This window comes from Gorilla gorilla, chromosome 4 (genome assembly GCF_029281585.2).
Source record: "Gorilla gorilla gorilla isolate KB3781 chromosome 4, NHGRI_mGorGor1-v2.1_pri, whole genome shotgun sequence".
Classification (NCBI taxonomy): Eukaryota; Metazoa; Chordata; class Mammalia; order Primates; family Hominidae; genus Gorilla; species Gorilla gorilla.
In genome coordinates this window covers 179,242,438-179,254,348 of record NC_073228.2, presented here as the reverse complement: position 1 = coordinate 179,254,348, position 11,911 = coordinate 179,242,438, and the positions used below count along the sequence as shown (strand labels likewise).

The 11,911-nt window shown below is 45.1% G+C and overlaps 1 protein-coding gene and 1 non-coding gene across 3 annotated transcripts; both read left to right on the top strand.

Annotated features, from left to right (window-relative positions):
• Nucleotides 1–675: 675 nt before the first annotated feature.
• Nucleotides 676–778, top strand: LOC115934872 (small nucleolar RNA U13). Its single transcript, XR_004070609.1, has one exon. It is a non-coding gene; the product is annotated as a small nucleolar RNA U13 (small nucleolar RNA).
• Nucleotides 779–6,853: 6,075 nt separating this feature from the next.
• On the top strand, nt 6,854–11,578 carry DRD1 (dopamine receptor D1). 2 transcript variants are annotated; one of them, XM_019026187.4, is made up of 2 exons: nt 6,854–6,969; nt 8,033–11,578. In XM_019026187.4, exon 2 carries the CDS (start codon nt 8,516–8,518, stop codon nt 9,854–9,856), a length of 1,341 nt encoding a protein of 446 aa, XP_018881732.1. In that variant the 5' UTR covers nt 6,854–6,969; nt 8,033–8,515; the 3' UTR covers nt 9,857–11,578. The 2 variants fall into 2 exon arrangements, with proteins under 2 accessions (XP_018881732.1, XP_004043082.1); XM_004043034.5 differs by lacking the exon at nt 6,854–6,969 and adding an exon at nt 7,432–7,916.
• The last annotated feature ends 333 nt before the right edge of the window (nt 11,579–11,911 follow it).

Below are 11,911 nucleotides of genomic sequence, written 5' to 3'. Positions count from 1 at the left end.
AAAGTTGAGACTTAAATCTAAAAGTTGTGACTTTTCTTGATCTCTGCTTCCAGACAATATGGAATAACAGGGATTAGATTTGCCCTCCCACCAGATACAACCAATAATGTGAACAAAATACATGTTTCTCCAGATACTGGATGTCAGGAAACAAAGGACAGCGATCCCCGAAAGATGGGGAAAAATGAGGTGAGACTTACTGTCACCCAGCTTACTGCCTCAAAAGATGTTCCAAGCCATGGCGCAGGGAGGGGGAACACAGGTGGAGTCCGGGAGACTCCCTGAGTTGAGTGAACAGAACTAAGGGTCCAGGGAGATCAAGACAACCAGAGGTCACAGAACAGAGTCCTGCAAACGAGAGACCTGCAGAGAAAGAGACAGAGAGAGAGAGAGAGAGAGAGAGAGAGAGACAGAAAGGACTCCAGAGATCTTCAGAGAGTCCCCTTTGAGCGTTCAGCAGAGGACTAACCAGTATATGAGTGTGCAGAAATATAAGTGTGGAAATTATAAGGAACAGTATCTCAGTGTCTGGCACTGACACAGAGCCATGAACAGGGTTTGCCACCACCAGCCAGATACACTGAAAAAGAATCTTGCTTCCATAACACAAAATAAATAACCCCAGATTAAACTCTGCTCTGGTTCTACCTAGCACCTCTTAAAAGCAATACCTGAATCCTTTTGTGGTTCATAAGCATGATGATTGGGTTTTCATGCTCATGTGTGTGATGTGCTGCCTTAAACCTTGTTACAGTGTCAGCACGTCACTCATCTGATGTGAGGAAAAAAAGGGGAAAAAAGGAACAAAAGAAAAAAGAGGAGAAAAAAGAAAAAGAAAAAACACAAGAACTGAAGGATCAAATTATTTCCAAATAACTTAATTATGTTCTAAAGCAAAGCTCAAGAATATTTTTAAGAATAAAAAAGGGTAGCACCAACTAGATAAAATTTGTAATGTAGGGCATCCAAAAAAATTAGCAGGCATGAAAAGAATTAGACAAATATGACCCATAATGAAGAGAAAAATCAATTGAATGGACACAGAGGTTAGAATTAGCAAAGAAGGACATTAAAATAGTTATTATAACCATATTTCCTATATTCAGAAACTTAAGTAGATACACAGGAAATGTAAAAAAGACATAAAATGAACTTTCAGAGAAGAAAACTACAAAATGTGAGATGAAAAATACACAGAATGAGATCTGACAACACATTAGACCTTGCAGAAGAAAAATGTTAGTTGACTCAAAAATATAACAATAGAAACTATCCAAAATGTAATATTGAGGGAAAAGAGAGTAAGGAGAAGAGAACTTGCATCAGTGAGTTGGAGGCCAACTGCAAGCAGTCCATGCATTTGAAGAACCCAAAGAAGAGAATAAAAGGGGAAAGATTCAAAAAAAATATTTAGACCAGGTGCAGTGGCTCACGCTGGTAATCCCAACATTTTGGGAGGCCAAAGTGGGCAGATCACTTGAGGTTAGGAGTTCGAGACCAGCCTGGCCAACCTGCTGAAACCCCATCTTTACTAAAAATACAAAAATTAGCTAGGCATGGTGGCGTGCACCTGTAATCCCAGCTACTCAGGAGGCTGGGGCAGAAGAATCACTTGAGCCCAGGAGGCCAACATTGCAGTGAGCAGAGATTGTGCCACTGCACTCTAGCCTGAATGACAGAGTGAGACTCTGTCTCAAAAAAAACAAAACAAAACAAAAGAAAACAAAATTAAGGAATAATGACCAAAGTTTTCAAAATTTGACAAAAACTGTAAGCCTACAGATTAGAAAACCTCAACAAATCCCAAACGTGCTAAAGATTTGAAGAAAACTACTCTGAGGTAGATCTTGATCAAATTGCCCAAAAAAACCAGTGATAAAGAAAAGAAAAATGTTAATAGCCAGAGGAAAGAAAGACATGCTATGTAGAGAGGGACAAAGATAAGGGTGATGGCAGATATTTTGTTGGAAACAATATAAATAAGAAGATAGCAGATCAACATCTGAAACCATTAAAATGAAAAATCTGTCCATCTGGAATTCTATATCTAGCAAAAATATCTTTCAAGAATGAAAGCAAAATGGATACTTTTTAGAGATATAAAAGCTGAAGAAAATCAACCACCAGCAGCCCTGCACTTCAGGAAATGTTAAAGGTAGTCCTTCTAGCAGAAAGATGATCCCAGATGGCGATATGGATCTATATAAAAAGGAAGAACATCAGAAATGGCACATGGGAAACATATAGTATTTATTTCTTATTACTTAGAGTTCTTTAAAAGATAATTGACCATTTAAGAAGACTTGGAAGAATACTATTGTAATGTTCTTAATGATATATGGAATGATATAATATCACTTGAATGCAGGCTTTGAAAAATATTACATGTGTATATTGTAAAATATATATATATGTGTATGTGTGTGTATATATATATAGACAGAGAAATGATATAAACTCTAAAGCAACCATGAAAATAACAAAAAATATAGAAAACTAGCCAATAAAAAAGATGAAACGGAATTATAAAAACTACTCAGTTAAGCCTATGAAAGGCAGAAAAGAGGGGAAAAAGGGAATGAAGAGCAGGTGCAACAATAGAAAACACATTATGCATGTTGCACTACCCACCAACCACTGCAGAAACTGATATATATTGATTTTGAAATTTTAAAGTGTTGATTTTTGAATTGTATAGCTATAGGAGGGGAAAATATGACATGGGATTAGGAATTTCAGAAAAGTTACATTTATTGTCTGAAACATGCATTCTAGTTACTTAGTCAAGGTCAGCCAAACTTTATCTTTTTTTCACTGACATGGTAAGCTAATCATTTTGTGTATAAAATCCACTTTAATAATCCCAAAGAGTCTTAAATACATCATTTGATATACTTGACCGTTCTGTTGTTTTATTTAGTCTTTTATGATATTAAGCTCCCCTTTGATAGTGTGCCTTCTGTATTCACTGACTTTTATATACTCCAAATAAAGATTTGTTGAAAAGCATCATTTTGACACCCTCCTCTTCGCAGTGTGTAAATCACACACAGTAGAGCTTAAAATACATACTAAATTGGGAAACAAAGGTGCTTTTGTGTTGGGTTTACATTCTCAGCATGATCTAATACCTGATTGCATTTACATTTGTGTTCTTGAGGTTTGTGGCGGAGATTTTTATAGAACAAAATAGAAGGCTTTGTTTCACCTTAGCTTCAAATAAGAAAATAGGAAAAACTCCAAACCTCTAGCAAAACTGTAAGTTCCTCTGAAATTCACACTCTGTGCAAAGTGAAACACTGAGATTTCAGCTCCATTTTACTCTTTCCTGTTCTCTCAGCAATGACGTTCAAAAGCCGGTGACCTACGTCTGTTAGGAGGGAATCTCAGGCAGTGAGTTATAGAACGATAGACAAACTGGTCCAACACTCTGGTTTTCCTGGTGATCTTAAACAAAATCACCTCCTTGGTTATTCTCAGGTTCTCTCCTTCTCTACCTGTTAGCCGTTTTTGCTTTGCTGGCTGGGTTTCTGAGCCTTTTTTGTATATTATGATGTCTAGTCTGTTTTCTGCTACTGTAACAGAATACCACCAACTGGGTAAATTATAAACAATGTAAGTTTATTTGGCTCATAGTTCCTGGAGGCTGGGAAGTCTCAGATCATGGGGTGGCATCATAACTTGGCAGAAGAAGAGAGTACACAAGAGGCAGGGAGGGAATGGAGGCTGAACTTATCCTTTTATCAGGAGCTCTCTCCAGCAGTAACTAATCCACTCCAGAGATAACAAGATAATGGCGTTAGTCCACTCAGGAGGGCAGAACCCTTTGGCCTAATCACCTCTTAAAGGTCCCAACTCTTAATCCTGTCACAATGGCAATTGAATTTCAACATGAGTTTTGGCAGAGACATTCAAACCATAGCATATGGGTAGGGAGGAGATTTAATATTGAAATGACAGAAATTGTCATTTCATTGAAAATGACAGAAATTTACTTGTGGTCAAGAAATAGCGCTCAATCACTACCAAAATGGTATGTGTTGATTTGATCACCTGGACTTGTCAGATAAATGGGTTGAGAGAAAAAGATAAAGGTCAGTATGGGCTAGTTTGAAATAATTTAGGTGATTTTTCAAGCAAAACAAAAAGGTTTTTTGAGCAGCTGGTGGGCTTGAGAGAAATGAGAATATGAAGTATGTTATGAATGTTCCTTGGAACACAATTTTGATTAATATTTAAATGTCGTGTCAAATATTTTCCCACTGTTAAACTGCTGTTTTCTTGAGCATGATACCACCTGAAGCCCAGGTGTTGTGCTGTGTTTGTCATCCTTGTTTTTTAATTACAAGAGCAGTGGCATTGTTGTTGGCTCTGAGAAGACTTGGGAATTGGGGGCACTTCTGAAAGGCAGTCATTAGACAGGAATTTTATCCCTCAAATTGGCCTCATCCTTACCTCCAGAGTCTGCTCTCTCGATTTTGGGGTGGCAGGGCAGTTAGTGTGTTCTTTTGAGGTTACTTCCTGAAGTACATTTTCTTGCCGTATGGAATATTCCTGTGGAGTCCTGCTTCGCCCAGTCCAATTCCACTGGCTCATTATCCCACAGATCAGGATCCTACCTGTTCCTGCTTTCCAAGGTTAATGCTGAATTTCTCCTACCTATTTTATTTCTGGGTAGTTTCAGTGGAAAATTGCAGATGCCAGGGTAGAATGTCAGGAGTTAAATGCTCAGGCTTACATGACAAGTCTCGAACCAGAAACATATCTTTAATTGGTGTTTATTAGTAAAAGGGAAAGAAAGAAAATGAAACAAAGTCAAGAAGTTTGGAGAATGACGGCCTTGGGGAAAGTGATCTGAAAGTGTTACGTTAAGCATGACTTAGGGCTCTACAGAAATGCCGTTCTTGGGGAATGTGTGTGGCAACAATTGCGTCTCTGACCCCCAGTCTGTTGGACACTGTGTGTGACGGCGAGGCCACGGGTGGGAGGAGACAGCCGTAAGCACAGGCACCGGAGGGTCTGTGCCAGCAATATGGTCCTTTCATCTAAAGCCAACGTGCCAAAGGCCGGGCGCGATGGCTCATGCTTGTAATCCCAGCACTTGGGGAGGCCAAGGCCGGTGGATCACCTGAGGTCAGGAGTTCAAGACCAGGCCGGCCAACATGGTGAAACCCCATCTCTACTAAAAATACAAAAAATTAGCCGGATGTGGTGGCAGACATCTGTAATCCCAGCTACTTGGGCGGCTGAGGCAGGAGAAGCGCTTGAACCCTGGAGACGGAGGTTGCAGTGAGCTAAGATAGCACCATTCCACTCCAGCCTGGGCGACAGAGCAAGACTCTGTCTCTAAATAAACAAACAACCAAGGTACAGTTTGTGCTGGCGAACTAAATGGAATTATTATTTTGGTTTAGGGTTTTTTTTTTTTTTTTTTCCAGAGAAAATTCTTGCTTCTGATATGGTGCATGGCTGTCGTGGAGATTGGACTGTTAGTTTTTTTTGTTTGTTTGTTTTTGTTTTTTTTTGAGACGGAGTCTCGCTCTGTCGCCCAGACTGGAGGGCAGTGGCGCGATCTTGGCTCACTGCAAGCTCCGTCTACCGGGTTCACGCCATTCTCCTGCCTCAGCCTCCCGAGTAGCTGGGACTACAGGCGCCTGCCACCACGCCCGGCTAATTTTGTTTTGTATTTTTGCCGTTTTAGCCAGGATGGTCTCGATCTCCTGACCTCATTCTCCGCCCTCCTCGGCCTCCCAAAGTGCTGGGATTACAGGCGTGAGCCACCGCGCCTGGCCTGGACTGTTGGTTTGTTAATGGGTCCCAGGGGTTCCTGCCTATGGAGGGCTGACGGGGTCCTAGGTTTGGTGCCAAGCCCTCTGGAAACACCGTCTCAGTTAATAGTTATGACAACCCTGTTATGTCCTCACCGTTTCACAGAGGAAGAACCCGAGCTCGGAGAGGAGAGAGTGCACATGCAGCCGACAGTGGCAGGGCAGGACCAGGAAGTCAGGCAGTGTGACTTGGGGGATCCATGCTTATTCTCCTCCCACCTTTCGGAAGGCACAGGAAGGCACCACAGTGTCGCAATTTATGCACAATTAGTGCAAAGTCTCACCTGTGAGCTTGCCTGGGGCAACCAGGAGAGGCTGGGAGCTCCTCCTCCACCAGGCCCCGCTGCCTCCACATGACTCTTCCCTGTATTTTAGCCCTGTAGGTAATTTTCCAGTTTGTGGGCTCCTGTACCACATGCGGTGAGTTAAAAGAACAGGTGGGCAGCGGCGCGGCTCCCGCGTTAGCTGTGTGACTTTGAGCAGGCCCCACTACCTTTCCGAGCCGCATTTCCACCTGGGCGAAGCGGGTTGAGCCGGCCTGGGGGGGAAAGATTCTTTTATCGGGGGAACAACGTAAAGCGTGCACCGGGAACACGGATGCTGCTGAATCAATGCCCGCTCTGCCGTTCTCTTTGAGAGTAAGGCTTGCGTCTCGCCTGCTCTAGCGCCCCAGGTTTGAACGCAGTGGGCGCACAGGAGGAAACATAGATTCACGAATGCAATGCCAGCAAAGTAAAATTTTTCACCCTTGTCCGTTTTTCAGGGTGTTTCAAGCGGAGGAGTCCTGAGTGGAGAAGATTCCGCTTGCCTGTTTTCAGGTTCTGGCAGTCATGGACCGGGAAGAGCGAGTCGGGGCGCGGGTCCCTGGCGGTCGCTGGAACCCTTGTGAGTGAGGTTGGTACCCGCGAGGGCACAGCGGGGGCTCGGGAAGTCGCAGCCGCCGGCAGAGGGCGCCCCGGGCACACGGAGCGCGCGGCGATGGGGTTGGGGCGCTCGGGAGGTGCGGGGCACCGGCTGCAGTCCGGCGTTGACCGCAGCCGGGACGCGCCCGCCACCTGGGCGGGGAAGGAGTGAGTCCCCTCGGGGCGCAGCGGCGCGCGCTGGCCCGGATCCCAGCTGCGCCGCGCCCTCCCTGCGAGCGGTGAGTACAGGCGCCCACGGGCATCTCCAACCCTAGTTAGGGGACACTTGGAGACAAAGCAGGTCGGACATCCGCCGGCCGTTCTAGGAGTTGGTGTGCGGAGAATGGGGGGTGCTCCCGCTCGCTTAGGGCTTTGGGTCCGGCTAGGGGTTGACCCCAAGAGGCGCTGGATGTCGGGGCTGAGCTTTGCTTTCAGGGGACTCAAGCTTACTTGAGGTTCTGACATTGGATTTGTCTCGCGGGCCCTGCGCGTGCTGCGCGGGGCTCCGGAGACTGGCGAGGTAACCAGGGAGGGCAAGCACTCACCGGGGCGTCCTCCGCCCACCTCGCCCGCAGAACCATCCAGGGGGACCACGTGCGGCTGTCGCCCGCAACTCTGCCTGTCAAGCGAGGACCGCCCCCAGGGCAGGGGAGGGGACGCGCGGGCGGGGTGGGCTGTGCCCCGCGGGAACCCCGCCGGCCTGTGCGCTTGCTGGTGCCAGCTCAGCTCGCTGCCTCGCATTGCCACAGGCTCCTGAGAGGTCGCGGGCAGTGCCTGCGGGGAGGCGCAGGGCCCTGCTCTGTAGGGCTGAAGGCCGCCCGAGGTTCGCCAAGGCTCTGGGCTCTCGAAAGGAAGCCAAGAAAAGAAGCTGCCCAGGTGACCAGTCCTGGGAGTGCTCTCTCCCAAGGAAGCTCCGAGCGCCCAGGAGCCCTTACCCGGGGTCCAGTGCCCTTTGAACAATCTCCAGCTGTTCAAGGAACTGGGGCGCCGCCGCCTCTCTTGGGACCTGGCCTGGGATCCTTTCCCCAAACGCACCCCGGCGATTTTTGCGCACCGGGAGCCGAACCCCTGCTGCGCACAGCTGGCTGGGCTCAGGAGCGCTTCCTCAACGTTTCGGAGCCGCTGCCCCCAGCGAAGTCCACATTCCAAGCTCCAGGGGCTTTGAGAGAGACGACCCCAAGGCAAGGTAGGTGGCTCGGACGGGCTCGCCCTGGGAATTATTAGGTTGGGCTTGACGTGAGTAATGATGCCATCTGCTTAAGTCTTGGAGAAAGACCGTGTGTTTTCCTTTTGCTTTTTAAGGCGTTTGGAGAGCTGCTGAGGAGCCAGGGGCTTGGAGGAGCGAGAAGACATGTATTTTCAGCTGAGTCTCAGAAGGGGAGAATCTCCTGTCACCGCCAGAAAAGCAACAGCCCCGAAATGTGATTGCAACTGACTAGCAGAGCAGAGGCCCAGGAGTCACTGGATTGATGATTTAGAATATGCTAAAAAGCCAGTGCTTTATTTGGGGAATTCAGGGGCTTTCTGGTGCCCAAGACAGTGACCTGCAGCAAGGGAGTCAGAAGACAGATGTAGAAATCAAGAGTGAGCATCCACGGGATTGACTTGGATTGCCACTCAAGCGGTCCTCTCATGGAATGTTGGTGAAACCCTCTGCCAGGGAAGCAATCTGGCTGTGCAAAGTGCTGCCTGGTGGGGAGGACTCCTGGAAATCTGACTGACCCCTATTCCCTGCTTAGGAACTTGAGGGGTGTCAGAGCCCCTGATGTGCTTTCTCTTAGGAAGATGAGGACTCTGAACACCTCTGCCATGGACGGGACTGGGCTGGTGGTGGAGAGGGACTTCTCTGTTCGTATCCTCACTGCCTGTTTCCTGTCGCTGCTCATCCTGTCCACGCTCCTGGGGAACACACTGGTCTGTGCTGCCGTTATCAGGTTCCGACACCTGCGGTCCAAGGTGACCAACTTCTTTGTCATCTCCTTGGCTGTGTCGGATCTCTTGGTGGCCGTCCTGGTCATGCCCTGGAAGGCAGTGGCTGAGATTGCTGGCTTCTGGCCCTTTGGGTCCTTCTGTAACATCTGGGTGGCCTTTGACATCATGTGCTCCACTGCATCCATCCTCAACCTCTGTGTGATCAGCGTGGACAGGTATTGGGCTATCTCCAGCCCTTTCCGGTATGAGAGAAAGATGACCCCCAAGGCAGCCTTCATCCTGATCAGTGTGGCATGGACCTTGTCTGTACTCATCTCCTTCATCCCAGTGCAGCTCAGCTGGCACAAGGCAAAACCCACAAGCCCCTCTGATGGAAATGCCACTTCCCTGGCTGAGACCATAGACAACTGTGACTCCAGCCTCAGCAGGACATATGCCATTTCATCCTCTGTAATAAGCTTTTACATCCCTGTGGCCATCATGATTGTCACCTACACCAGGATCTACAGGATTGCTCAGAAACAAATACGGCGCATTGCGGCCTTGGAGAGGGCAGCAGTCCACGCCAAGAATTGCCAGACCACCACAGGTAATGGAAAGCCTGTCGAATGTTCTCAACCGGAAAGTTCTTTTAAGATGTCCTTCAAAAGAGAAACTAAAGTCCTGAAGACTCTGTCGGTGATCATGGGTGTGTTTGTGTGCTGTTGGCTACCTTTCTTCATCTTGAACTGCATTTTGCCCTTCTGTGGGTCTGGGGAGACGCAGCCCTTCTGCATTGATTCCAACACCTTTGACGTGTTTGTGTGGTTTGGGTGGGCTAATTCATCCTTGAACCCCATCATTTATGCCTTTAATGCTGATTTTCGGAAGGCATTTTCAACCCTCTTAGGATGCTACAGACTTTGCCCTGCGACGAATAATGCCATAGAGACGGTGAGTATCAATAACAATGGGGCCGCGATGTTTTCCAGCCATCATGAGCCACGAGGCTCCATCTCCAAGGAGTGCAATCTGGTTTACCTGATCCCACATGCTGTGGGCTCCTCTGAGGACCTGAAAAAGGAGGAGGCAGCTGGCATCGCCAGACCCTTGGAGAAGCTGTCCCCAGCCCTATCGGTCATATTGGACTATGACACTGACGTCTCTCTGGAGAAGATCCAACCCATCACACAAAACGGTCAGCACCCAACCTGAACTCACAGATGAATCCTGCCACACATGCTCATCCCAAAAGCTAGAGGAGATTGCTCTGGGGCTTGCTGTTAAGAAACTAAGGTACGGTGAGACTCTGAGGTGTCAGGAGAGCCCTCTGCTGCTTTCCAACACACAACTAACTCTGTTTTCAAATACATTCCAGTGTATTTTCTGTGTTGTTCATAGTCAATCAAACAGGGACACTACAAACATGGGGAGCCATAAGGGACATGTCTTTGGCTTCAGAATTGTTTTTAGAAATTTATTCTTATCTTAGGATTTACCAAATAGGGCAAAGAATCAACAGTGAACAGCTTCACTTAAAATCAAATTTTTCTGGGAAGAAAATGAGATGGGTTGAGTTTGCTGTATACAAACAGGTGCTAACACCGTTCCCAGCAAAGTTTTCAGATTGTAAAGGTAGGTGCATGCCTTCATAAATTATTTCTAAAACATTAATCGAGGCTTACAGTAGGAATGAGAAATTTTTTTCCAGAATTGAGAGATGTTTTGTTGATATTGGTTCTATTTATTTATTGTATATATGGATATTTTTAATTTATTATATAATAAATATATATTTATCATATTTAATAGGATAAATTAATGAGTTTTATCCAAGACCTTACAACCACATTTCTGGCCATTTAACTAGCACTTTATAAGCCAATGAAGCAAACACACAGACTCTGTGAGATTCTAAATGTTCATGTATAACTTCTAGAAACACAGCAGAAACTGATAGATAAGGGAATAAAGTTGAAATGATTCCTTAAAATTCATGGACACAGATAAATGCAAGGTGAGAATTGACAAATGCTATAAATGCTTTCTTTTTCTGAAAAGATTTTGAAAAATTTAAAAAAGTATAGCTACTACTGTGTTCAAAACGTTTTAAATGACAAAAGACTTTCCCAGGGGAATTTGCAGTTCTGTAAATATCTTAAATAAAAGCCAACTTAAGAAGAACCCAGCATTAAATTTATGATCTTAGGTGGTAATGAAAAGTATATGCTGCTTTGTATTTATGTAAAATAATTGGCCCTCTCCATCTTTACTCATTTCATGTGTCAGGTAGTTTTTCTGAACCACACAAATGGCTTTCCTGGAGAGAGATCTGTAGCACAGACAGTGGGTTACAGCAGCCCCACTGAGGGACCAAACTCAAACCCTGCATTTCCATCTTACCAGGTCAAACCAAACCAGTCAGTGGGGCTACTTTTTATAGTGCTTTAATCTGAATTTAGAGCTGATTTTTAAAGGAGTCTTTAAATGTTAATGGTATACTAACTAACGAATAGTGCCTCATTATCATCCTTGAGTCAGATACTTCTGTTGGTGGGAGAAACAGAAGAATCCTTCCCTTTGGGTGTGTTGAGCTCCCCCAAAGCCATCAGCATCTCTTTTGACAAATGCTAGTCCTTTCTCTGTGCTTTGGAATCAGGTTCCTGCGTCATCACCTGGACTGTAAAAAGTATCATAAGCCTCCCTTGCCAGATGCCAACTCGTGGGGCATTTCAACAGAGTTTCTTTGAAATGTTTACAACGTATTCTTCTTGATAAGCAATGAACTTAACATTTAGATGCAATCCGTGAAAAGAAAAAAAATCTGAAAAATATCTCCTGCATCAGGTCTGTGTTATTTATGTATTGTGAATGTTTTCTTAATTTTATTGGCTGTATGCTTTCTTACACATAATAAAAATATTTTGTGAACTCAAATCAACCCTGAATGAGCTGTGTTGCATTTGCTAAATGTGTTTTTAAAACTAGAACATTTCAGATCTACAAGGAACAAAACACAGGCATTTTCAAGTATATATTACTTTTTTTTTTCTTTAATGGAAGTTTCTTCAGTTATGTACGGCACATGTTGCCTTCGAATATTTAAAGTGAAAATGTTTTCTGATTTGGGCTATATGCTATTTTTCCTTCTGTCTTAATAATTTTTTTTTGAAAAAAGGAATTAGTTGAGGAATTATTTTACTTCTCATTTCACAGATTTTAAAACTTTCTAAAATCTCTGCTTTTTCTTCCAAAAAGCCCATTTTAAAG

Bases quoted from the DNA above. Each gene is read 5' to 3' on its own strand.
- DRD1 (XM_019026187.4), top strand. From the start codon at position 8,516: ATGAGGACTCTGAACACCTCTGCCATGGACGGGACTGGGCTGGTGGTG.